Source organism: Ambystoma mexicanum, chromosome 5q (assembly GCF_040938575.1).
Source record: "Ambystoma mexicanum isolate Mex_15411 chromosome 5q, UKY_AmexF1_1, whole genome shotgun sequence".
Taxonomy (NCBI): domain Eukaryota; kingdom Metazoa; phylum Chordata; class Amphibia; order Caudata; family Ambystomatidae; genus Ambystoma; species Ambystoma mexicanum.
In genome coordinates this window covers 1,133,925,600-1,133,953,225 of record NC_090933.1, presented here as the reverse complement: position 1 = coordinate 1,133,953,225, position 27,626 = coordinate 1,133,925,600, and the positions used below count along the sequence as shown (strand labels likewise).

The 27,626-nt window shown below is 44.7% G+C and overlaps 1 protein-coding gene across 3 annotated transcripts in view; it reads left to right on the top strand.

Moving 5' to 3' along the window:
- Positions 1-27,626, top strand: part of KCNQ3 (potassium voltage-gated channel subfamily Q member 3) — a 1,253,156-nt gene that overhangs the window by 926,773 nt on the left and 298,757 nt on the right. For all 3 annotated transcript variants that reach the window (XM_069621644.1, XM_069621646.1, XM_069621645.1), the window contains exons 7-8: positions 5,594-5,689; positions 25,301-25,395. In XM_069621644.1, the coding sequence (XP_069477745.1) occupies positions 5,594-5,689; positions 25,301-25,395 (191 nt within the window). The remainder of the gene's footprint in view (positions 1-5,593; positions 5,690-25,300; positions 25,396-27,626) is intronic.

Here is a 27,626-nt window from a genome sequence, read left to right as displayed (position 1 = left end):
TTTCCCCAAGCATGCGAACAAAAAGTTCCATTCAACACGATCAAATGCCTTTTCCGCATCTAGGGAGATGACCGCACTGGCAACTGGTTGACTATGGCCCTTCTCAATTGTCAATAGCAGGCGTCTCATGTTATCCGCCACAGCCCTACCAGAGACAAAACCTACCTGGTTCTCATGCACCAGAGTTGAAATGACCTTATTCAGGCGAACAGCCAGGATTTTGGCCAATATTTTGCAGTCGCAGTTGATCAGACTGATCGGCCGATAATTCTCGCACCTTGTAGCAGATCTGTCTTTCTTTCTCAGCACCGTAATCAATGCATGTCTCATTGTATCTGGTAAGGAACCAGACTCAAATGCATCATTAAGAACATCACACAGAAGCTGTAGTGCGGAATCAGGGAGGGCTTTATAAAATTCATTAGGGAGACCATCCGTGCCAGGTGATTTACCCACTGACATTCTTGAAATTGCATGTTGAACATCATCTATTTCCACCTTCCCTTCCAAACCTGCCGCCTCATCCGCCGTCAGACGAGAGAGAACATGAGAATCAAGGAAGCTGTCAATATCTCCATCTGCACAGGATAGTTCAGAGGTGTAAAGTTTTTCATAGAAGCCACGGAATGAATTGTTAATAGACTTTTGCTGTGTCTCCAATGAGTTATCAAGACCTCTGATTGCGGCAATGAAGCGATCGCTGTCAGCCACCTTCAGCCGATGTGCCAGTAACTTCCCCGCTTTCTCACCATTCTCAAAATAGTTAATCTTTTGTCTAAACAGTGCATATTCAACCTGGCTTGAAATGAGCTTATTTAGTTCATATTTAGTTTTTCGCAGTTCATTTTTTGTATTTTCATCTTTGCTTGCCGCAAACAGAACATCTAGGCGCTTCGCTTCAGAAGAGAGTCTCTGAATTTCTTTAGTTCTCAATTTTCTGTCCTTGCCAGTTTTAGAAATCAGCACCCCCCTAACAAAACATTTCAGTGCTTCCCAGACTGTTGATATTCGAACATCGGCAGTTCTATTAATTTGGATGAAGTTGTCAATTTCCTCTGCCACCTCTTGCTTAATCTGGTCATTTTTCAGTATATAAGAGTTCATTCTCCACCTCGGTGATTTAATCAGAGAGTACTGTAAGGACAATTGCAACGAAACAGGTGCGTGATCCGACAGGGCAATAAGTCCAATAGATGAATTATAGCAACTTGAAGTCACCCGACCAGAGGTCAGAAAGAAGTCAATTCTAGAATATGTGTCATGACACTGTGAATGAAAGCTATAATCTCTGTCCGACGGGTGTTCCAGCCTCCAGATGTCAGCCAAGTTGAACTCCCTCATTAAATTCTCCAAGGAACGTCTACACCTGTGCGGGGTTCTAGTACAATCCCCATTTGATCGATCTAAAGCAGAGTCCAAGACCTGATTAAAATCACCTCCAACCACGATTGAGTCCATATTAAAACCTTGAAGCATTTGAGCCACCTCATGAAAAAAGATCGGATCATCCAAATTTGGTGCATATAGATTGCATAGTAGAATGTCCACACCTTGAACCCTCACCAGAACACAAATAATCCGTCCTTCTTTGTCTCCTTTGCTTTTGATGACTGATATAGGCAGATTCTTTCGGATAAGAATAGAAACTCCTCTTCTGCTAGATGAGTAATTCGAGAAGTAAGTATCCCCTACCCATCCTCTTTTCAATTTTTCAGCTTCAGGGTCCTCCAAATGCGTCTCCTGGAGGAATGCAATGTCACAAAAGCTTGAACGCAGGTGAGATAGAATTTTAGTCCTTTTGACCACATTGTTGAGTCCATTAACATTCCACGAGACAATATTTAGATGATCCACAATTTTAGTACCCATGGCACAATTCAAGTTACGAGACATGTTAAAGCATATGCAATTACAGTCAAAGAACAGAATAGGAAGATAGAACAGAAAAAAGAAAAGAAAGGAAAGATAAAAGGTTAAGCACATGCCCAGAAGGGGCAGTAAACCACTAGAATATACTAACAACGGTAACAAGTAGATGGCACACTGTACAGGTACAGCAGCAAGGTAACTAAAGGTATAATGTCGCAAAACACCAAACCTTCAGTAAATTCCAAACCCAAGTCCCCACCCCCCACCCAAAATTCCTACACAATGTATAAAAAACCATAACAACATAATGTCCGTGTACAACATGGACAACCCAACCATAGTAAAGAAGCAGAGCATAAACCATTACCAATCCTCAGACTAACCCCTCCCACAAATTATAACAGCATGGCCACTACAGTCAACAACAGAATAAAGAGTCCAAGTCAACCCCAACAGAACCATATGGCAGGAAAGCTACTAAGCAAAAAAGACATATTCATCCGCATTCGAGTCGAGCAGGCACACCTTCCTGCCCTGAACCATAAGTTCTCTCCCCCGCCGAAGTCAACCTAAAATGGCGTTTAGCTAGTCATGTACTAAGCTCCTGTTCACATTGTAATCTCTTTCGTAGTTGACCTGACACACCCGACTGCCCCACACAATTGTGGAAAAAAGTCCAATTACCCCAGTGAGGCAAGAATGTATGACCAAAAAGGAAGACGGAGGGCCCCAATACACCAAGGCAGAGGTAATTGGTAATTGAGAACACGTGTAATACTCATACATCCCGGCGAACTGCAATAGTTCTTTCATAGACGCCATATACATATCAGGTACATTAACCAAATGGACCATAATGTCCTATCCCTTTCAATATCCTGCAATCATACAGAAAGCCTACCAGATCAGCAAGGACACAGAAAGCCCACTTGAATTCTATCCACAGAACTGAGGCAAACATAAAATTAACCTAACTTTTTATCATCGGATGGCTTATTCAGCAACTAGGTTTCCATCAATCATTGCGCATACCTTCATGCACCCAGTAGTAAGCACCACACCTTGGCACAACCAACACAATGGCCACGTCTAAATCACATAAACAAACACCACTTACCCTTAGCAGGTCCTGCCAAGATGTAGGCAAAACATATAATTCAAACAGTGCATTCAGTAGGGCTTTTAAAATTTCTTAAAGTAATGGCCTCAACAATGAACATATACAAACTACAGACATTGGCAATATCAAGGGATTCAAACTGACCACTACCATCAAAGATCTTTAACTTGCTCTTTACGAAATCTGGGTACAGCTCCCTATAGGCAGGATGTCACGTGAATGCACTGTTGATAACGTTTCAAATTGAGCATGCAGGAGAATGAATTATATCCGAAAACGTCTGGCACAGATGCACATTAAAAGTTCAAAACCATGTCAATTCCGCCACAGCACTCACCACTAGGCGCAAAAATACAGGTCATGCTAGATCCGACAGTACTGTACACGAGAAATAGGGCACACTCAGACCGTGATTTATTACGTGGGTACGGCAACATATCAGTGAGGCTCCGGGAGGGTTCAATCTTCTCGTGGCTGTTGCTGAACGGCCAATACTTGAGTTTAGACACTGTGCATGGCGGGGGTGTCACAGTGGAAGATCCACCCTGTATTTTCTTTGCCCCTACTTATTTCTGCTGTTTCCCACGCCCCAGTGCTATGCATGCCCACTTCCTGTACACAAGCTTTACTGGGGAAAACTCGTAATAGCTGAGGGCATTGCGGGGAAATCAACGACCAAACCACAGCCTCAAAACCCCAAATCAGCAGTAGCCTTTGGAGGTGCATTGGCGTATTAGTAGTAAGATTATGTCCCCATCCGGCCTCGTATCTCGTTTCATGAAACCCTATTAAGGTCCCCTTGCACCTCACCCCCGCAGCACGTGCCCTCTCCTAAAAAAAAAAAAAAAAAAAAAAGACCTCTATCGACCTGATGCCGCTGCAACATCACGCGAATCCCATTGCAAAGAGACCCACCTCAGTAACATATTAATCAACCTTATGCTCACATCCACGTGCCATTGTGCCATCCAAATACCTTGTGCAAGCTGAAAGCGCACCTCTGCCACACCAAGACTCCAGGCCGAACAAAACATCAGACGGCCATCCATCGTAAACGTTCCCATACGCTCAGCCTACGAAAGCGTCACGCAAGGGCACGTCTAACGGTGCTCTCCTCTAATGAAAACAATGATAATACGAATCATACGGAGAGAAAAAGGAACACATTCAAATGCGCGCGCCTGCATCCTGACAGTTAAACAGTATAAATGAAATAAAGCCTTTAACCATTATCTATATTTATAAGTATTTTATAAGTATTTTAAACAGTAATAGCACGAATATAACTGAAACTCAGAACAATAAATGTAAAAGCAAAGAACAGAGATAACCAAACGGTGACAGACAAACGAAACCTATGGGGGTGAAGACATTTTAGCTGGCAAATGTTGAAGCCAAGCGCATGCTTGTTCAGGGTTGTCAGTAACCTTTACACCATCCTGAAGGAATATTTTCAAAGTTGCTGGCCTCATCAGAATTGTTTTAAATCCACGTTCCTTAGCCAAGCGCTTGGCTTCAGAAAATGCTTTCCTTTTAAGCGCCACCTCTTTTGGAAAATCGGGGAAAACATGAAAACGTTTCCCCTGCCACATTAGTGCATCCTGCTGCCTTGCTATGTCGAACACTCTTTCTCTGATGGATGTCCGTGCAAATTTCACAATAATTTGCCTGGGTTTTCCTTCCTCATTTCTGCCAGCTCTAAAAGTCAAATCCAGATCAATTGGCTGAATGTTACACCCGGGTAAACTGCCCTGCAGCACATCAATCACCAAAGCAGTCAGGGGTTGATCCGGCTTCTCAGGAATGCCAACCAGGCGGACATTGCTGCTCCTAGCCTGTATCTCCAAATTCATATTTGTTAACTGCAGCTTTGACATCTCTTTCTGCATATCCCGATAAGCCCTGTAACTTCCAGAGGCTTCCCTTTCAAGTCCAGACGTTCTGCTCTCAACATCCACCATCCTGTTTTCCAAACCACTGACTTTACTTGATAGATCATTCAGCGTTGCCTTCACTTCACTCATGTCACTGGCCACCTGCTTCAATAGTTTAAAAATTTCAGCATTACTGGGAACATCTTCCTCTGGATCATCTGTGAACTGCTTTGGTTTTTTAGAGAGAGGATTGTCCAAAGCCTCGGTTTTCTTCTTGCTTGACATCTTCCAAGTAGGCCTCAAATGGTTGCCAGGGTGGAGGGCAGGAGCTGCTTCCTTAAGCTGCTGCTCTCACAGAGGCCATTCTAGAAGATTCTAAACCAATGGATTCTTATGGGATCCGCCTGCTTTGTAAGCCAGCAAAAAGCAGGCAGATTCCATAGGAATCCATTGTATACACTGCCTGCCTGAAAAGAATGTGTAACAGCGATTTCTCCAGAATGTGACACATCCATTTGGCTCCAGGCACTCCAGTCTACATGCAACAGGTCACCTCTGTGCAATACACACATTTGACCAAAGTGAGCTCCACAATGTTCTCTTTAGTAAATACACATACAAAATACAAAGTATAGTTGTGGACTTTCCAGTCTTCAGCCTAAAAACAGTGCTCTCATCGCCTGATTCCTCGGATTCCCCAATCATCTAGTATTCTGATCTTTTCTTCCAGGGTATTTTGGGCTCTGGGCTGGCTCTGAAGGTCCAGGAACAGCACCGTCAAAAACACTTTGAAAAGAGAAGAAAACCTGCTGCTGAACTCATCCAGGTTTGATGCTTTTATGTTAATGTTGCTTATCTAATGTTTCTGAGAAGTATGTTTCCAATATTGAGTAGTCAACACTGACCTCCAGTGGTATAATGTATGAACTGCAGATAACACATTCGCACAGATCGTGTGAAATCATTAGCCGAGGAAATGTTAGACATGCTGTTACCGGAAACGATGTAGCTGAAGTGCAAGAACATTTCACAGCCTGTACTACCAACAGATGCAGGTGCCATGCTATCTATCAGCAAATATTACATTATAATTATGAAAACTGCAGGAAAATCACAGCTAAAACCAATGCAGAATCTCAACCGAGCTGCCATTCACAAATACAATATCCTATGGAGCGATTCTTGTAACATCAGTTTTATAACTTGGGCTCAAATGTACTTTTACTCTGCAGGGCTGTACTAGGAAGCAAAAGTGGCCCGGGAAATATTTTTCAAAGTTGGCCCATATTACGCTTACTGAAACCTTTAGCACACATTCTTTGCTTCATCCCACTCAAAAGAGGACCATGGTGCAGAGGCCCACCAGAGTTCCCTGTAGGCCAATCCACCACTGGTGCTCTTTCCGTTTATGTTGTATATTGCACAAAAAAGCCACGTGAAGGTCCTCCTTCTCGTTTCTGCATGAACACACCAGCATTAATCACCGACAAGAATGATTTCAAATAATTGTTACTCGAGAGGTAATTGCTTGTGTCTCCTGGCTGGAAAACGGATAATATTGTTCTAGCTCAAAAAAGTGCACAAGTCAAGACATGGTCCGTTCACTATTCATATTGAGCTAATAAGAAAACTTGTTTTTATCTTTCATTTAACTAGTCAACATTTTAATTGACCAAAATAGAAATGTATTCATACTTCATTTTCATATAAAAACATCATGTAATTTCACACATACAATGTCATAAACAGTAAAAATGCACATTTTGAATCCACTAAACCATAGTCATACGGTGTCCATTGGGACAGTCTCCCATCTAAAATACACACCCAAACACAGAAGACCAAATAATAGTAGGGTCTATTTGACAATCAAATACCCGAGTACAAAAACACACAAAAAACACTGTTGCTAATATACGAAAAGACGCAACCTGCAGTCCCAGAAGTGCAAACTTGGCTACATATTAATGTGGTCCCGACACATGTTATTATATCATGTTTTGTATGGTTTGAAAGCCTACAGATTTTGCACTAAATCCAAGTAAATCCATATATATGTTGTTAATAGTTGTAGTTCTTTATCTTTTGTGCCAACTAGAGTTTCGGCTATGTGGGCATGTTTATTCTCTCGGCCCAGCCTTCTTCAGGGCATATCATATTTCATTGAAGAAGGTGTTTAAAACATTTCCACAGAGGTCTACACAGGAACCAGAGTTGAAAAACTTGGTACCAAAAACAATCATACGAAAACGAGAAGGATCCTCCAATAGAAAGAAATTGGCAATATTAGAACCAGTAACATTTACAAAGTCCAGCCAGAATTAGGTAACTCCTCCACCTCGCACACCAGCCATCAAAGCCAGCCGAATCTGAAAGGAGAAAGATCAGATAAAGCTGCCTCTCCTAAATACACAACAAACCTCTTATGACAAATCCACAGGATTGGAAAAATCAATTTAGAGGAACAGAAAAGCTTGACCTATCATTACCTTCTCGCAGGTGGATGTATTTCCGGCATCTTTGTCCAGAACCCCCACTGTGTGTTCACGTGACACTCCAGCTAGGGAATTCAAGTAAAATGGAGTTACTCTGGCTCTTGTTGATCAGCCTGTGTTTGTACTCTAAGAAAAAGACATGTACACTGTCCCATCTGAATCTAAACAGAAATGTAACTCTTGTAATATTCTAGTGGGCTCACCTAATGGATCTTGATGATCGCTTGTTTCCGCTCGCATGGTCTGTCAGTAACCGGTTTCTCTATCATAGTAGTGTTGTATTCACCTCCTAGATGTGAACGTATGGATTGGAGGGTAGCTCGCTGTTATAGCAATGTTACCTAGTCCACGGCCAATTACATGTACCCATGGTACAGACGTCCTCGAACTGAATGGGAAACCTTGTATAAAAAACACTAGTGTTAGTACTACTAAGATGGCTCAAAAAAGTGACAAGTGCACGTACACATGTGCACATTTACAAATTAAAGTGTAACAAGCATCCAGTGTGAAGTCCATTGGAGCAAAATATCCTTATTCCGAATCTTTAGTACACATATTACTGCAATTGTCTACAATGAAATCTATGAATGAATTGCAAAAACAACATGCGTATCGGTCATCTGCCCTTCCTGTGGTAAAGAGACAGGGTGCAGTGAAACCGATCCTTGCAATGTGAGAAAAGACAGTGGTGCTTTGCGTCTTGACAGGAAGTGAGACATTTCTCCTTTTAAAGTAGGCTGAAATGGTAAACCAGCATTATGCTGGTGGAAAATCTAACAGATTGAATACATTAATTAATTAACATATTGAATGAATGAATTCATGAGATAAATAATGATATTGCATATTGTCCAGCATTGAAATGTTATGTCGTTTGTGAGAAACTTAAAAAAAAATGTATTTCGCTTTGGAAAACACTTACATTACTGTAGAATAATCGATTACTGCGCAATAACCATGTTGTTTTTAAGTGTCTATCATTGTGTCAACACAATTTATTAGTACAACATATAGAAACAAAGGCAATTAGCAACACTGAAACGTGATTTAATTCACCATTGTAGAGAAACAGACAGGATCTTACAACAAAAATGAACACTGGTGCAGTAGATTGCACCAATTCCTCTCCATCTGGCACCTGTCACGTGAAGAGGGATATTTTCCTCGACTTTTTGACACATATGTTTGAACTTTTGTGACAGTGCTGGGAACCATCACTGATTCACGCCATCTTTCTAATGATGATACCCAGTCGACCTTCAAAGTTGGCAGAGACTTAAACTCCTAATTGCTGATTTCTGATTGTCTGCTAACAGTGCAAGGCTGATTGAGAGCAAGCTGTTAAGCTGCTTAAACTCTACTGCTATCATTAAACCCAAAGTTGGTATGTGTGGCCACAAAATTGTGGATTGTATTTTGACAATATTTCTTAAAAATTACCAATTCAACCCCCCTTTTTAATAAATAAACACGTTTCTATTTCATGAAAACAAAAAATCATCGTCCTCACAACTTTTCTATTTCATGAAAACAAACATGTATCGTCCCCTTTTTTTGCCAGGGCTTTTACATACAGTTGTAGGATTTGTTATTTAATTCTTATTTCTCACAGGAACTTCTTCAACAGATCTTATAAGGTATCTGTTTGACACCTAGACAGGACTTTCTTCAGGGGACACCTAAATGCTAGAATCACCCTGCCCTCTTGGTCACTTATCCTTTTATACAGAGTGAGATCATTCTTTTATTGCCCCCTTGTTTTATTTCACAGGTTCCTCTGTAGACTGTATCTGGCCTATGGGTCAACACATGCATAGGAACCCTCAGTCAGTGGGGCCTCTTCCTGAGTTAGCTCTCACTGCTGTGTTCTTATTTAATGTCCATGCAACTATTCATGTTCACATTTTCATATGCCCTTTCTTATTTTTAACCTCATTCGGAATTTTTAGGATACTACATTTCTCTCCTATATTTGATCCTACTGTAAAATACAAAGAATTTAACAGTATAGAATTGTGTTATACTGTTCTCTTTTTGGACTGTTGCACATTTGATGCTCAGCACAGAATTATGGATTCACGTATACTACTGATACTAGTGCCAATTAAATTAGTGTTTACTACTTTCCCGTCTTTTTTGATATCCTCATTGCATGGCAGAAATGACAGAACTTGGAGAATACTATTGACATACTCCACCTTCTTTTTTCTATAACAGCTGACAATGTATATACATATTCTCATCATTTTTTACTGCAGCATCTCTTTAAGGTTTATGCTTACAGTATTGCCTTTTTCTTTTTTTCTGCTTAAGTTTAGTAGGCGCTCAATCTCTTCATGGTTATTCATTATGTTCCTGGACTTTCTTTACAGCTCTCTATGTGATATTCATATGCAAATACGTATTCATCATTATTAAATTAACTCACCAACTCTGGGGCTAGTATACTTCTATTAGTATTGTCACGCTATAGAAATCTGGGTTATATCGAACTGAGAAATGCCAGTCATATTAAGAGCTCTGGTCTTCAATGTTTTTTTATACTCTGCAGCTCCCAATACCATGTGTTTGTTTCATTACAAATTCCAGCGTTCATTCTCCTACATCTGATGCCTCTAAGAGTTATGTTCGTACAGTATTTGGGATGCCAGGAAATTTAGTTTTTTCACGAATTGTACACTACTTTTGTCTCTATTTTGTATTTATTCTTCTTTATTCTTGAGGAGTTCTGGGAGTTGTATTTTGATGGCTAATGTTGCTTCAGCTCTTCCCTGCCTCTATGTGCTTAGAACATACCATTCCTTGATATACTTAAGGCAGGGAATCATTTTGATAAATGATATGATCCTTTTTCACTTATTTGGTATCTATTTTTTTTGTATGTGCTGTATTTTGAATAATACAGGGATTCCTCTATCCTTTCTTATGTTTTATAAAACATAAGACCGTTTTCTTGTTTACATAACTGATTCTCTGACGTTTATTCCATAATGTTGTCATCCTACTCCATTCAATGTTTTCATTTGGACCTTCCATATTAATTTCCTCCTGAAAACGAACTGCTGCTGCACTTATCGACTTGTTTCTAGTGATGATATTATTGAGTACAGCAACGTTCGCGAGGACAGTCACAAAAAGTCATTGTAGTTTTCCTTCTACAAATTGTTGAACCGAAGAGGCCATTAGCCCATGATTTCTTATGCTCACCTGGTGTTCCACTCTCCAGAGATTGACCTTTCTGCTGGTTTGACCAATAAACCACATACCATATTGCAAGTGATCATTTAGATTCCCAAATGCAATTGCAGTTTGTAAGATTATGTTTGTAGGACTTATCAGGTGTTCCTGTCAGGGAAGGATAGCCTCCAAGGGTCCTGGTTAATTTAGAGGACGAGACATTGTTCCCAGGGTTTTGCAGGCCTCTTAGTAAGATGTCAAACAGTGAAGGCGCCACAAGAGACATGAGCTGGTGCTTCTATCCCCATCTTTCCCATTATGTCTGTTCTTTGCTAACCTTAGTTGTAATCTTGTTTCATAAAACTGTGACTTGCACACTGCACCTAGAGGCAACGGTTCCATGTAATAATGTCCCCTCAAAAATATCGCCAGGCAAAAATGTCGCCGAAAAATTGCCGTTTTTTGTGGGGACATTATTGCATGGAACATGCGGGGGACACCCCCGCAACCCCCAAACCCTTTTTTTTTCTTTTTTTTTTTTGCTGCCCCTATCCCCATATATATGGTCACCGATATAATATCGCCATGACCTTTTCCCGGCGATATTATGTACAACGACCATATATATGGGGATGATATTACCTGATACCGAGGCAATGTGATGTGGTTCTAGTTCTTGCCTGGGTCGTTACATTCTCTCGTGTTTTTGAAAGTGATATTTTTGATCTTATAAGATAAATTGCCAAAGGTAATTACACATACTCTACCCTGCATATTTTCTTTTTGCCATTCTTGTTCAAGACGTTCTTGTCTGTCCTTATTCGCCTTGATCTATCCTCTGTTTTTGACACGGTCAACCATGCCATCCTGCTCAAACATCTCTGTGACAACCTGGGTATCACTGATCAGGCCCTGGCCTGGTTGACCTCCTTTCTCACTGACCGATCCTCTCAAGTCCAACTGGGGTCTTTCCTCTCTTCTATCTCTCCCTCTACTTGTGGTGTTCCCCAGGGGTCTAACCTCTCTCACTGGCTGTTCAACCAATATCTGGCACCTCTTGGCCACCACATCGCAACTTTCTGCTACAATTTCCAGTGTTATGAAGATGACACCCAGTGCTATTTCATGCTCTCCTCAGCCACCTCTGCTCCTTCTCTCATACCAGACTGCCTGGCCGCAATTCAGGAATGGTGTGCTGCCAACCATCTCTGCCTTAATGCCAGTAAGACTGAGATCCTCCACATTGGGACACCTGCTCCCTCCTTACCTCTCCCACTCTGGGCCCTATTCCTGCTCCTTCCTGTGAAGCTAAGAACCTTGATGTCATCTTCGACTCCACCCACTTCTGATGTTTCTTGAAGTCAAACTATCAGCTGCCCCTCCTCAGAGGTATTCTTCCTTTTCTCACTTTCCCTCAGAAGCTCAATGTCTCCAGATCTCTGGTCCTCTCTAGGCTGGACTACTAGTTTATGTAAACCCTGGCTGTTTTTAAGCGACTTGCGTATTTTAGTCTTTCTTACTTTTAAGAAATAATTTGGAATGATACGAACATTGTTTGTTGTTAGATGGAATAGCACATACATGATCTTTCGACCACACATTCCAACTCGAGGTTTAAGAAAAGCAGTTCAGTAGTCACCCAGGACACCCTGAAAGGTGGGATGCATTTTATGGGGTTCCCTGTAATGTGAGACAGGATGCTTCAAGGCTAATAAGAGATAATGAGCACTGGCTCTTCTCCATCCACAACCTTAATATTTCAATGGTCACATCTCCCATTCAAGGTTTACTTAATTTATTTATTGGGTAGTTATAATGTGGTAGTAATAATGTGCCTACACACAATGTGTTTCAAAGCGCAACAATTGTTTTCGAGGTTCAGTTGGTCCAGCTGGTCCAGCCACAATCCATGAGCAACTTAGACTATTTTAGACTATTTTAATGCTATCTATCCAGTCTACTCAAAAAACACACTATACAGTTGCACCTTATCCTGACCAGAGCAGCTGGAACACTGTCAGTTTTCATAAATAAGACCCTATCCACCAAGCTTTTAAATGACTTTGCTGGGTGACAATTGATAAGAGGATACATAGCAAACCACTCCGCATTGCCAAAAATATTACTTGAAATGGCTCTGGACTATTTAAACAACTTTCTGTCTCTTTGCCAACCAAGAAAGCAGCTGAGATTGAATTTAGCACAAAGACGTCAACAACGGCTGTGCCATCAGACATTTAAAAGGACAGCCATGTCAAAACTCCTGGAAAGAATTCCAGATACACATTTCAATCCGTTAATTCGTAACCATTGCACCAGAATCCACCATAAACTCTTCTTTTTTATTTGTACCTGTTGTGTTGAATACCACAAGGGGACGTTTTTAAAAGGCCTGTTTGTATCTGCTCCCTAATCCCGATTCTAGCCTTCCTTCTGTCCTCATCGTCCTTGACCTCTCCTCTGCTTTTGACACAGTCAATTATGCCATCCTGATCAACTGTCTCCATGAGAACCTGGGCATCACGGATCAGGCCCTGGCTTGGTTGGACTCCTTCCTTCTGGACGACCCTCCCAGATCCAACTTGGGTCCTTTCTCTCCACTACCTCTCTCCACATGTGGTGTTCTCAGGGATCTAACCTCTCACCCTGGCTCTTCAATGTCTTCTTGGCCCCTTGTACCACCTTATCTCTTCCATCTCCTCTAACTTTATCAGTGTTATTCAGGCTCCCCTCAGCCTCCTCGTCTCTCTTACTCATTCCTGACTGTCTATCTGTGATGCAGGAATGGTGTGCCTCCAACGATCTTTGCCTTAATGCCAGTAAGACTGAGATCCTTCTCATTGGGACCCCTGCTCCTGCTTTCCTTCTCTAACTGTCTAAACCCATCCTTGGGTACGCTCCCTTCACCTCCTGTGAGGAAATAAAACCTTGTTGTCATCTTCGACTCCACTCTCTCCTTCTCGCCTCACATCATGGACCTTGCCAAGAAGGCCCACTACCAGCTGCACCTCCTCAGAGGTATTCTTCCTTTTCTCACTTTCCCCCAGACAGAAGCTCACTGTCTCCAGAGCCCCGGTTTTCTCTAGGCTGGACTACTGCAACAACCTCTTTCTCAATCTGCCTTCCTCTACTCTCCGTCCTCTGCATCTAATCCAGAACAGGACTGCGAGACTTGTCTTTGGCCTCAAGCCCAGGGACTGTATCTCTCCAGCTCTGAAATCTTTCCACTGGCTCTCTGTGGCCTGGCTCTCTGTGGCCGCAAGGTCCACAAGGCTTTCAGAGGCCAGGCCCCGCAGTACAACCAACTCTCTCTTCCTAAACACCTTTCTTCTCGAGCCCTTCCCTCAGCCACCTCCAACTCTCTTATGGTCAGGCGATTCTCCAGGCAGAGAGTGTGAGGTAGATCACTCTCCTCTGGAGGTGCTTCCTCGGGAACCGGCTCCTTGCCCCTCTCAAACTTGGATCCAGACCACCGGAAGTTCCATAAGCAGCTTAAGGCCTTCCTTTACGCTTCTGCTTGCTCTCTCTTTATCTTCCCTGCTGAGCTACCTGTCTGCTGCACTGACTGACTGCTTGGCTACCCTCAGAGTCTCACTGGGTACCAGACTCCTCCACGTCTAGTAGCCCCTGTACTGCCTCCGGGCCTACTGCACACTTAGGGGCTGTACCTGCAACCCTACAGTCCCCTGCCACCTCGCACTTAACCCGAGCCGTGCTGCCCTGGCTGCACTCAGAGCAATGCTGTACTGATTGCACTTGCCCATTCCCTCCCTCTTGCACTTGCGTATCGCACATGGACGATCTGAATGATACAAGGCCTAGTAAGATAGCTTGTTTTCTCCTCCCTCTGTCTTCCCTCCCTGTACAGGCACGTTATAAATGACTTATCATATCATATGTTTCTTCTCTTCCCCACTTTCACTTTCCCCATGCATTTCTGCTGCCTTGAAGTCCCAAGGATTTCCATATGGCGCATTACAGATAAAAGTAAAATAAAAATAAAGTATATCATGCATTCCAAAAAAGGAGAATGCTTAAGCACTCATTTTTTTAAAACCTTAAAGAAAATGACAGTGAAGCATTACAAATACTCATCTATTGACCATGCTCAAAATACTACTTATTACTGACTCGGTAGCATCCATTACTACCCAAAATTCCAGCTATGCTAACAGGAAGATACCCAAAGGATGTGCCACCATCATCTTAGCTTCACACGTGAGGTGAGATTGGAAGCCACAAGAAAAACATTGCCAATGCTGCCAATCTCTGGGAGGGAGTTGATAGACGGTGTGATCAAATATGGTCATTAAAAAAAAACAGGTCGTTTGGAGAGTGAAGAAGTTACGGAAGAGTTGTCGGAAGCGGCCATACGGCATACTACTGGTGCGGCTTGACGACTCAGTGACGGTTCATTGACGCTGCTAGGTCCTTTCCTTGCAGGTCCTGCAAGCCCTCTGAGCTCTGCACTGAGCGAAGCGTGAGTGAAAAGGGAGAGGGGAGAAGAGTCAAGCCCGCAGGCTACCACCCTGCTGTCCCTCGTCCCTCGTGTCAGTTCCTCAGCTTCATGACATCAACTCTGCTGGGTATCGACACCCAGCAAGGTGACCAAAATCTGCTCTTTTAATGATGAAGCGCCGGCTGACTATTTCTAGGTAAAACTTTCTTTTCAGCCTCTGCCAGTTCTGTATGACGAAGTTTCTTCATTGCTGGGGGTGACTGCTGGCTATTCTTACCTTTGAGCTACTATGCCCTTTTTTTAAGGAAACGTTTGTAACATTTCGAAAAGATTCTGCAATACGTTATTTATTCTAACGCTTTTGAGTTCTGACTCTCGTTTGGGGTGACTGTAGGTATATTAGCCTTTGAGTCCCCAGCAGATTGCGAGCAAACTCATCGTGTTTGCTCTATTTACGGCAAGTGGCTGCTCAATTGATTTTATTCAGAGGACACAGAGGTAGGCGTTCAGTGCCCTTACCGCCCAGCGGTTACTCTCTCTTTGTCCTGCCCTGCCACCTACCCCCCTACCGGGGCTCGCCTTTTATCTGAACCTAATCTGAACTGAACTGAGCTGCGCTCAACAGAAACAGTATACCGTAGCGAGTGTGGAGCTTAAAAGCGAGCTCTGAGCCCCCTTGGTCTTGCTCAGTCGCCCGATCTTGATATCTGCTGTCACTGACACCTTATCTTCCCGCTCCTCATCCCACCCCACCCTAACCTACCTGTTCCTTCCCTTCCCATTCGTCCCTCCCCGGTCCTGTGCCTGCCCTTCGTCTCGTTCTCCGTTCCTTTTTCCCTTTCCCTTTCCTTTTTCCCTTTCCCTTTTTCCTTTTTCCCTTTCTCCTTTCCCCCCTCCCCCCTGCTGTCCCTTTCCAGCATCCTTTATCTGAGATGGAGGAAGATCCAGATCAACGCTTATTAAGGAGCCACGTGAAAAGGACCCTACTTCCCCCGAGTCAGCCTCTAGTTTTCAACCACAAGGTTTCCTCAGTCTTAACTGATGGTCTTCTCCAAGACCAACGACAAGGCCCGTCAGCACCAACCGATGATGGCCGCCCTCCCACCGCTTCGGCGAGTGACCCAGGCTGTGCGGGAGCCGGAGGGCATCCGCCAGGGGGTCCACATCGCTGACGGTGCACGATGCCCGCTGCTCGACATCTTCGGCTGTCACCCTAAAGCCAGCGGCCACCTTTGAAGCGCCCAGTACCCATGATTCCCGTGATGATACGGGCAGACGGGCACCAGCCCTGCCCGCTGCAGAAGCGGCGAATTCTTCACTGCGGACCATTAATTCTCCTGACTTGGAGAACCCCTGCAACCGGCGGAAGAGCCCGTTCCTTCGGACCACCACGGCCCAGATCCACCTGGCTCAGGAAGCCCAACCGGGCTCACCTGGCACGGGTGACGTTACTCACTCACGGAACCTAACTACACCTAAGGACGCCGAAGAGACTACCCTACACCTGTCACCCAGTATGTCTACGCCATCTCTGATGCCAGTGACCACAGCGCCCCCTCTAGACCCAACGGGAGCTCCGGAAAACAGGACATACGACCCCACGCATTCCCTCACCCATATTGACCCTTTACTTGTGATTGCCCTCCACGAGGAGAGTCCGGATTTAGACTCCGACATCTCCCCTGACACACTGGATACCTCCAGCTCCAAACTCTCCACCAACCATCCTGCAAAAAGACTAACACATAGGAATAAAAGCAAATTGATACCTAAGCCCACGGCGGCTGCAGCTACAACCTCCAAATCTCTTCCGACAAAGAAACAGCAAAATCCAGCGTCTGGCTCTTATAAAGCTAGCAATCAGAATAAAAAGGTCTTTTCACAGCAAACACAAAGGAAAAAGGGCTACGCAAAACTTGCCCTCTCCACCCCGCGTTTGTCCAATGCTCTGATGAACTTTTTCAAGACACAAGGCAAAAGAAAATTATCCAATGACTCTGAACTATCAGACGCGGAAATCCTGGAAGTTTTTGACGAGATCCCTCCAGTGCCCAAATCCAGGAAAATCACAGCTTCCACCGAGCCTCATTTATCCTCAGTCGGGCCAACTCCGCCTCTGAGTACTCACCTCCTTGGACCCTTACTGGATGCACCAACTGATTCCCATCCGGGCTCTGACTGCCCGTCCGTGGACATTTCGGTCACTTCTTCAGACCTGCTGGTGAGGTCCCAACCACCACCCACCCCGGGGCGGGTGGCATCTGCAAACGCTGATCCAATAAATACCACCGGATTGCCACTTCAGGGCTTTTCGGACATTCTAGACCTATTACAACCTATAGCAGGGCCTCACAGAGAAACGCCCCCCCACCTGCAGGCAAAGCCCGTCTTAACCCCTCCCTCGCCCAAGTTCAGTCACCCAGTCACCGCACCCCACTTCTCCTGTCGGGACGACCCCATCTTCGAAACGAGACCACCAGCTTCAAGACCACCGTCTACGCGGGATTTTGGATCCACCAATCCCACTCGTCGACACTCCTTGGCGAACCCCGCATCCTTAGGACCTAGAGACACACCACTGAGGACGGGAAGAAGATGGGACCTTCCTTCATCGCCCCACAAAGAGTCCCCCAACAATAGAAAGGATCTGACCACAATCATGTCAGCCATAACCATTGCTATGGCCCCATTCTGCAAGCTGTATGAAACGTTAAGCGACGTCTCAAAGGACAACACGGCCATTTTGGCGAACATTCAGTCAAAGCTTACCTTCTTAGAAGGATATATAACAGCTATCGACCTGAAGTATGACCTAATGCATACAACAAGTCAGGAGGCAGGCTCTGTGTCGCCCATGGCCGTAGCTCCCTCCTGTTTGAAAAAAGGCTCTGCACCAACCATACGACTACACAAATCAACGCAGACCTCCCACCTGAAAAATCTTAACGAATCTGCCACAATATTCGCGAACAAGCTACAACCATCGTCAAGCACAAACACGCCCACAGCTAAGAAAGTCCTAAAATTAGCTATGTCCGACCAATCTTCTGTCCCAGCCCATCAACGGACACAACGAAAGGATGAGTTTGGAGTGCTGACGCTCGACCATCACACCGACGCGGGCCCCCCGGCTCGCGGGCCCATTCGACCGAACTGCGTCACGGACCCACCCAAGGCCTCGGTCTTAACAGAAGTCTCCTTAAACTCAAGTCTCATACTGATGGAATCATCTGACGACGCTCAAGCAGTGCTTGAGGTAGGACCCTCCAAAGGCATCTTCTCACAATCATCTCCGTCTACCTCCACCCTCAAGTATTCAGAGGTCCCCCAACTCCAACCATTGACGATTCAGAGTCCCCACAAGCCCACTCAGGGCGTTGGCAATACAGACCCTTCAAGACATGCGACTGCCACACAAAGAAGACCAAGTCCAAGAACCAGATCAACTAAGTCGCCTGCGTCAGGCACCTGCCCAGCCCGACAGCAAGCACTAAAACATGCTGACAATACGAGGGCCAACCCCACCCGCCTCTTCAAGCTAGAACAAATTTCTAGCAAAGACAAATACATCATCTTGAACAGAAGGACTGTCTTAAGGATAACATCGTCCCTACCCTCCCTAAAGAACCTAAACTCGGCTGACTTTAAGTGGATTGAGCCTTATCACAAAGACAATAAGGCGAAAGCCTACCTCCACATCTATTCCTCCGCAATACAAGACATCTGCCGCCAAGCCGGTGAAGACTTAAAAGCCCAAGGCTTGTGGCTATCGGAATTACCAACTATGGATCCCAAGATCTCCATCAGAGAATCACACCATAACAAGGGAAGGGCAAGCGCCTACACATCATCTAATCGACATGATAACCGTAGAATTGAACTGAAATCTCACTTCATACTTTCACCCGGAACCCCGAAAACGCGCCTAGACTCACCTGCCCGCTCGACACGACCAGTCTGTGAACATCCCGAGCTAAACCGGTCACCACAGAAAAGTCAATATATTAGAAAACAAGATCTTGCTAAGACTCGCTCGCCCCATTCTCAAGCCCATAGATCACGCCGGGAGAACAGAAAGCTCAGCTGGAGAGACCAGTCCCCGCGAAGAGGCCGGCTTAATTACAGCCCCCGGGCGCAACGGAACCCATCTTCGCCGACGGCCAGCACAAACTCGACAACTCCAACTGGCCCATGGGAATGGATAAAAGACGCTCTATCATTAAAGCGCACTAGATAGCAATTACCAAAAGCAGCCGATACCCAATTCTATCAAAAGGCCTTATCGCTGGCCTCTTGGAACACCAGAGGTCACTCCCACCTAACGGATCACAATACCGTAGATCTAGGTCAATTTGACATATTTTGTCTCCAGGAAACATGGCTCCAGGAAAAACCATCTATGGACGGTTATGACATCGTGATCTCGCCAGCTGTTAAAGGCCGACTAGGCCGCCCCTCAGCTGGCCTTCTGATTGGGGTACGGTCAGATCAAAACCTAAAACTTATCAAAACAACGGCAAGATCCTACGAGGTGCTGGCGGTCTTAATTGAATGGAATTCGGCACACAAAGTCACAACACCACAAGCAAAGCAGTCCTCAGTCCTACCGCTTGCTCTGCTTACTACTTATTGGAATCCACAAAGGACCTCGATGCCACTCTTCTGTCAAACTATTGCTGAGGCAATCGACGAGATTCTTAGTGAATGGAACACCTCCTACCTACTTATCTGCGGGGACCTCAATGCGAAATGCATTCAACCACAAAAAATTCCTCGACACTCGACCATCACCACAGCAGCGGAGCTCAGGGGCCAAGCTTGGATGACTCTGATGACATCTAGGAACCTGCATAACGCTGCCTGGCTTTTAGAAGGCCACCCACATCTACCGACGTGGGAGAGAAACCGGTCTTCTGCAACTCTAGATTACATCTTTGCCTCCCAAGCACTGTGTGCAATTATTCAAGATTTTCGCGTAGTCAAAACTCTACCAAGCGACCATAACATGCTAACAGTATCCTGGCCTTCATCCGGCCGCATTGCACCGAGTTACCTGACATCGATTGAAACGAATCCCCAACTAACGCGTCTCCGCTTGTCATCGGCCAACATTAAAATGATCTCTCAACAGTACGTCTCAGACATTAAGTCAGAAACGGTTCTCGTTTCATCACCAAGGCCGAACTACCTACCTATGCTTCTCAAGCACAGGCATCATGTGAAACAACGGCCGGCGTCCTCAAAAGCCCATATCCATCAGTACGATAAACAAATAGCACTAAGAAAAAAAGCACTGAGACTACTCAGAAGACGCGCCAAGGCTGATAACACCATGGTTGCATGGGACCGATGGAAAGACGAAAATAAAATCTACAAATCATGGATCAGAGCGCGCCGAGCCACACTTTACCAGAACAACGCTGAATCAATGATGAGAGTCTTAATGTCAAAGAAAACCGCGGACTTCTGGTCCCTGGTAAACGCCTCCCATGGTATCACAACCTCAACTATGATCAATGCAGTCCCGGAACAAGTCTGGGTCACATTTTTCACCAATCTCTTCGCCAGTCCGCCTTCTACCACTAACACGTCTTTTGATACTATGGCCGCCCCCTGGATCGATCTGTCAGCCCCAGCAGACATAAGTGCAGCCATTCTAAAACTAAAATCTTCACGAGCTCCGGGCCCAGACGGCCTGACGAATATCGACCTAAAGAAACATCACCTGGAATGGTCTAGCTTCATCAGTATTCTGTTTGACCACTGTCGATCCACTAGAAAGATTCCAGCATCATGGTCCAAAGCAATCATTATCCCAATTTTCAAGCAAGGAAGCAGGGAAGAGCCTCAAAACTATCGCCCAATCGCCCTATTGGACATAATGGGTAAACTTTTTGCGTCTCTCCTCTTGGACCATTTCAATCGATGGGCGAAACTGGCCCCCTGCAGTGACCCATTTCAACTAGGCTTTAAGAAAAACGGTGGCACCGCATTAAATATCCTCATACTCACCATTCTGAAAGCCAAAATAAAACAAGGGTCCCCCACAGTCTACGTGGCGTTCATCGACCTCTCTCAGGCATTTGACAAAGTTGAGAGATGTAAACTGTGGAGAAAGCTGGAAAACTGGAACTGTCCGAAAGACGTGCTACTACCAATAATAGCCCTCCATACCAACAATACACTCAGTGTCCGGTTGAACAGACAGGGAGCCCTGTCTAAAGAAATCCCTGCTCACAGAGGAGTTAAACAAGGCTGCCCTCTAGCCCCTGCTCTGTTCGTGGCTTTCCTGGGGGACTACAAAGACTCGGAAGCCCAGGTCCGAAGCTTCCCGCCGAAGTTTGGCAACAGTTCCCTCTCACGCCTTCTCTACGCGGATGACCTGATTCTCTTCGATCAAACCCCGATAGGCCTCCAGAGGCAGCTAGACAATCTGGAAGCCTACATGACCACCAACAATCTTCAGATCAATCAGACGAAAACGAAAATCATGATCCTCTCCAGATCGGGCCGCTTCACGAAAAAAACTCGACCCTGGTCAGTCTGTAAAACCAACATTGAAGTAGTCTCGCACTTCAAATATTTAGGTGTGATCTTCGATGGCTCCTCGAAGGAACTCACAATGCAACAACGTCTGTGGTCCAAAACTAAACAACTTACATCTCAACTAAGAGCGATCGACAGAAAGTATGGCAAATTCTCACTAGTACCGGCCATTAATTTCTATAAAGGTAAAATGGTCCCGACCCTGACCTATGGCATGGACGCCATGTTCACTGTTCCGTCCACACTGTGGCGGGCCTTAGAAGCCTACATTTGGAAATCGCTCCTAGGCCTACCCACCGCCATTCCAATCGAAGCCATCAGACGTGACCTGGGCCTTCTATCACTAAGTGCCTCCGTCAGTGGGGCCTCATTGGCCCTCTTCAGGAAGATCCTTATTAAGGACGATCTCCCAATTTCCAACATCATCGCCCAAGAACTCGAGTCATCGAACTGTAAGGCTGTCCAAAATTGGACTCACCTTCAAAAAACCAAACTGGAAGACTTGCACTGTACAGTAAACGACCTGATCTCAAACCCGCAAAGAGTCAATGAAAAATTGAAACTACAAGACTGGATCAACACTTCTGACAAAGCGGCGGCAACCAAGTTCCTCAATCATCTTCCACCGACTTACAATAAACTGAAACTTCCCATGGCGTATTGTCTGAGATTCCCAGACAAAAAGCTTCGCTCTATATTTCTAAGAGCGCGCTTAAATCTGCTCCATACGCGGGAAATCTTAGCGATGAGAAGGATGGCGACCGATACTACATGCAGACTGTGCAAACTTCCGGACTCTACCGAGACCGTTCGCCACCTTCTCCTAAACTGCCCCGCCCTAACTCAAGTTCGTACAGCCTTTCTATCTCCCCTATGGCTCGACTCGGTACTGATCGATGAGCAAACATGGTGGTACCGCCTGATATCTGGGGAAAAATCCCGCTGGGCTGCTGCGACGGCCAAAATAATGGAAGCTGCCTTCAACAAAATCAACGCTGCAACCTAGGCGCCCCATTGGCCATTCACTTCCAGTGGCAAGGCTCCCAGCATCTGATGTCCGCGCCACAGAGAACATTGGAGACCACTAATGCACATGACACACTTTGATTTTGCCCCCAAATCTCTAGATGCTCCCCATATTCTCAGATCGCATCCTTGTAAAAATCTTTTCTTTGATTATACACAAGTAATAAAAAAAAAAAAAAAAATATGGTCATTATTACTGGGACTCATTATGAGTTGGCCGGTCCGGAAACACGCATGCCGGTAAACTCACTGGCACCCTTTATTTCGGACCGGCGAACTACATGTCTGCCTGCCGTGGCCGCTGTGCCTGACAGGTCTGACCCTGCCGGGCGCAGCAGCCACAGTAGGCAGACTCTTCACGGAAGCATACATAAAGAAAGGAATACATATAGACTTAAATGCATGGTGTGTAAGAGATAGTAGAGACCAGTAGATAGGGGAGCTCGTTAATTCCATCACTTAGAGTTCGTTTTGGCTGCCTGGGGTCAGCACAGAATACCTCTATCTGGTTACCTTGGCAACTATATTTCTCAGCATGCTGAATTGTGTCAATGCTGTTTCAAGCAATAATGTGGCATTCCACAGACCATTAATAAGTGGTAACAACCCCTGGGCCAAGTTTAGTTCACGCGGCCCTTTGACGAGGGACAATACATGTGACCAGCCAATAACAGCCTGAAGAGGATGGCCATTATTTTTCTTATCACCCCATTTAAAGACCTGAAATGCTCACGGCACATGAAAGCTAATAAATGGGCCCAGGGAAGTGAGAAAAAAGTGCCTGCCATGAAGATGGAACGCAGGGCTCCAAGCACAGCGCTGCTTTGATATCCATGGCCCTGTGAGTGGGGAGCCAGCACATGCTGGCAGCAAGGGAGGTGGCCAGAAGTCTGATGATGGCAGCAAAGTAGATGACAAGGTACCTTAATGCAAGGGATTGTGGGCAAGAATGGAATTGCCCTCAGTGGTAAGGCAGAATCGTACAAACCAGGGGGAGCGGCAACCAGCAACATAGAAAAAGGCTTATGTCAATATATAATGCCCATGTTCCCAATTAGCTGATTGACTGCCCAATGCTCCCCGGTTACCAATGTTTTACACATGAGACTATTTCAAAACTTTATTTATTTAACTTAAACTAGCAAGATAGCAAGATAGCTCAGCAAGTTCTGCACTTTCTCCTGAGATCTGTGTGGAGGCTGGGGGACACGGGATAATAATCCAGTAGGGTTTATTCAACCCCTTTCCATCCTAGGTGATTACATTGAGTATATTTATATTTGGTATGAATACAATTGTCTTAGGATGTCTGTGCATTGGCAGCAGAGTATGTGCCCTTACCATGATAGCCATGATAGTCTGTGTGCACCTATCTCCAGATAACACTCAGACCCCACTACAGGGACTGATGTCACAGCCATTCTATCCTCACATCCAAACCCTGATGCTGCCCGAATGGTTCAGTGCTACAAGAAATGTAATGTTTATTTGAGTGTTGTTGTTGTGAACAATTAAATATATGCCAGTCCACCTGCTCTATGTATTAAGTGATTCACGCATCCAACCCTTTTATTACAGACATAGTTGTCAACTGTAAAGACCTGTAGTCATTCTTATGTTCCTAAAATGTTCTATGAGTTTATGCAAAGGAGGATAGAACTCTCACTGGGGGTGTGTGTCCCCTTTCCCTTTATTAGTGGTTTTATTTTAAGAGCTATTTTACACTCTGGTCGCACAGTTGTCAGCAACGGCTGGGGTGGTTCTAGCAAATGAGTACCTGACAGCGTGATGTCAACCACATAGAAGGAGGAAGAGACAGAAAGAAAGAAAGCACAGAGACAGAGAGTGAAAAAGAGAGAGGGCAAGAGAGAGGGAGAGAGGGAGAGTTCAGCATATGATCTTCTGGATACATTAATTGACTCTTGCTTATGCCTCATGTGTTGTGAAGTATCTCAAAAATCTCTACAGTAGGCACATTAACCCAAAGCGCTATCTGAACAGACATGGTTTATTTAAAACAATAAGTTGCATGTTTATTAAGCTGTGCATATTAAGTTCTGTCTAAAAAATGCCATGATGTTACTGCTTCTACAAAGTAGTTACTTGTAAAGAGATTTTCTGTAGGACCACTGTTTGCTTACTGTATTAAAATCATGTGTTTGGTTATAGTAGTAGCAGGGAGCGGAGAATCAGGCAATCAGGTTCTCCGGGAAGTTATGGCAGGGAGCTAATGACAACAGTTCCATAAGTAGGAGGCCTTGCAGGGTTGGCAACAGCCTATTACCCTATTACAAGGCCCTTCCTGACCACAGAACTATGAACTCGGGCGGTGGGTTGTTACCATCTGGTATGGCTTGCCACCTGTTTCTAATATGGAGGGCTAAGATCTAAACTTTCCATGAGGTGTGATAAAGCCAAGCTCTTTCAATGATGACCCTAATGCACTGGTGTTAATGAACGCAGAAGAAATAGAACTGTTCTTGTTTTGATTTTAAAATATAAATAGTCTAAAGGCGTAGCAGGTCAGTGACATAAAAGCTATATCAATCACTTCGCATAGCAGCTGCAGAGCTATTTTAGTAAACTGCTAGAAGCAGAGGAAGATATTTAGATCAGTGTTTGCAAAGCTTACTGTGATCTCTTACACTGCAGAGAAACATGTGCCTTATTAAATCATAATCAAGGTTTGCGCATGTCGTAACTTTCCATGTCTACCTCCTTTCTTTCGCAGGCTGCCTGGAGGTACTACGCTACCAACCCACATAGAATAGATCTTGTGGCCACCTGGCAGTTTTATGAGTCCACAGTATCATTCCCATATTTCAGGCAAGTATTTTTGTAGTTAATAAAACCGTGCGTATGTAACAGCGCAACACATTTTGATGAGTATCATATATAAGTACAATGTGGCGTTTTTGTATGTGCAACTTCTGGTTGTGGGTGCCTTCTGCACCCAGTGACCATTTAAATTATTTCCACTCTGCTTCCAGTCTCAACATGGTCCTTTCCTGTTCATGATGGACAGACTTTTAGCACATCATTTGTGGTTAGGTTATTTGGTGTATTGACCATAAGGTCCTCAACACTGCCCCTCTACACCCCTCTATCATCAACTGTTCTGGCTCGCAACCGACCCCCTAGTTCTCTCAACACCTTCTTCCCTGATCTTACCCTTCTCCTTCAGCCACTTTCTATTGACATCCCCATTGTCATGCTGGCAGTCTTTAACCTGCCCAAGCCCTCTGCAGCCACCTGCCTTGAATTTACATCCATCCTATCTGACCACTTCTCTATTCCCTCCTTAAGCAGCCTACTGTGATGAAACAAAGGAATTCATCCCTTCTCCCCAAATGCCCCCCCTGTCAGACTAGAGAGGTTAGCCTGCTCCGCAACACCCTCCCTTAGGGTCGAGGCAAGTGGGACATCACCAGGAGAGACTCCCCCTTTGGGAACAAGAACTCACATTCCTGTGAGGAACTCACTGATGCCCTCCACATGATGGCATATTTGCATTATCTAATCTACAAAATAATTACAACTTCCAAGACTGTAATAAAGAGAAAGTGAACTTATACCACTACCAGAGAGAAAGAGAATTTGTCTCTTTAAATCAAAATCTCCAGTTAACTGCGACAGGTTCATTAAAGAGAGAGGACACGACAAGGGAAGAGGAGATAGAATGAGAGAGATGAAGGCAGTCCCCTGTACATAGAAAACCTGAAGGGGGTGGAGCTGAAGCAGACTGCAAAGCCCACGAAGTTCTGAACTGCTGCGCGTAGGAGAAGGAAGTGCTGGAACCTGGCTTATACGATAAACCAGAAGCCGAGATGACTGGAACAGAAAGTTTGGTGTTGGCATGACCATGAAGCAATCATGGTGGGCAGGCTGCCCGTTTAACCGTGCTGACACCACCCCACAAAGGAAGCAAAGAATGGTCTGTTTACCCATAGCGATATTGAGAAGCTGAGAAGGAAAGAGAAGCTTGCAACAAATGGACAGTGCGAAAAGTGTACCGAGAAGCAAACGCAAGGAAGGAGAAAGTCCCCAGCATCAACAGGCACTGGAGACGTTCCCCTGCAATACGGAAGGTAACGGGGGGAACAGGAATACTGACAAGCTACAGGGGACTTGTTATAGAATCAGAGAAACTCATCCCAGTAAAATGATGAAAGCGTGGATTCAAGATGATGAGCTTGAACTGTATTAATGTGATAAAGAGAAGCATAGAACCCCAAAAGAGTGAGAGAAACTGAATTGGCGTGTCATTACCTTGGGAAGAGAGGAAAATCAGCCATTGTCCAAGAAACAAAGAGTTTAACATAACAGAGAGAAATGATGACAGTGTGAATTCCATGTTTATGAACTTGAAATGTATTCATGTGATAAAGAGAACTGTAGAACCCCCAAAGAGTGAGCGAAATAGAATTGGAGTATCACTACCCTGGGAAGAGGGGAAAATAGCCCATTATCCATGAAACAAAGAATGGTCCATAACGGAGCGATAACTGTGAATTCAAGACCAGAGCGGTTCCTAGGACAAACATTGTACAAGAAAGTCCATGCCAACTATACATTTTGGAAAGGCAAAGCCTCAAAGGAGAAGCACCATACAAAAATATTCAGAACTCTCTAAAACAGAGGGAAGGTTTGAGACAAGGGCAAGGAAAGCCCATACTAAAGAGGAGAGAAAGACTACCAGTCCCATAAGGGAGTTACAGGAACTGATACAAAGGATAACGTGAGACTATTTTAAAATTGCATATTAACAAGAACTATAAAAGAAGTGACGACAAGTGCAAAAACACAACAATCAGGAGTCATTCTCCTGGCCTTAGTTGAATAAACTAATGGTAGGGTCAGTCAGAATTAGTTTTGGACAACAGACCTATTCCATTTGGACATTCACTGATGACTGATGAGCACCTTAGTAAAGTAGGTAGGGAACACCCCATAGCGATAGGGAAAGATAGCAATATATGTCTTATTGTTATTGTTTAACAAAGATGTTGTGGTAATATCCTCAGTGTCAATGTCCTTCTTCTGACCCGCCCCATGAC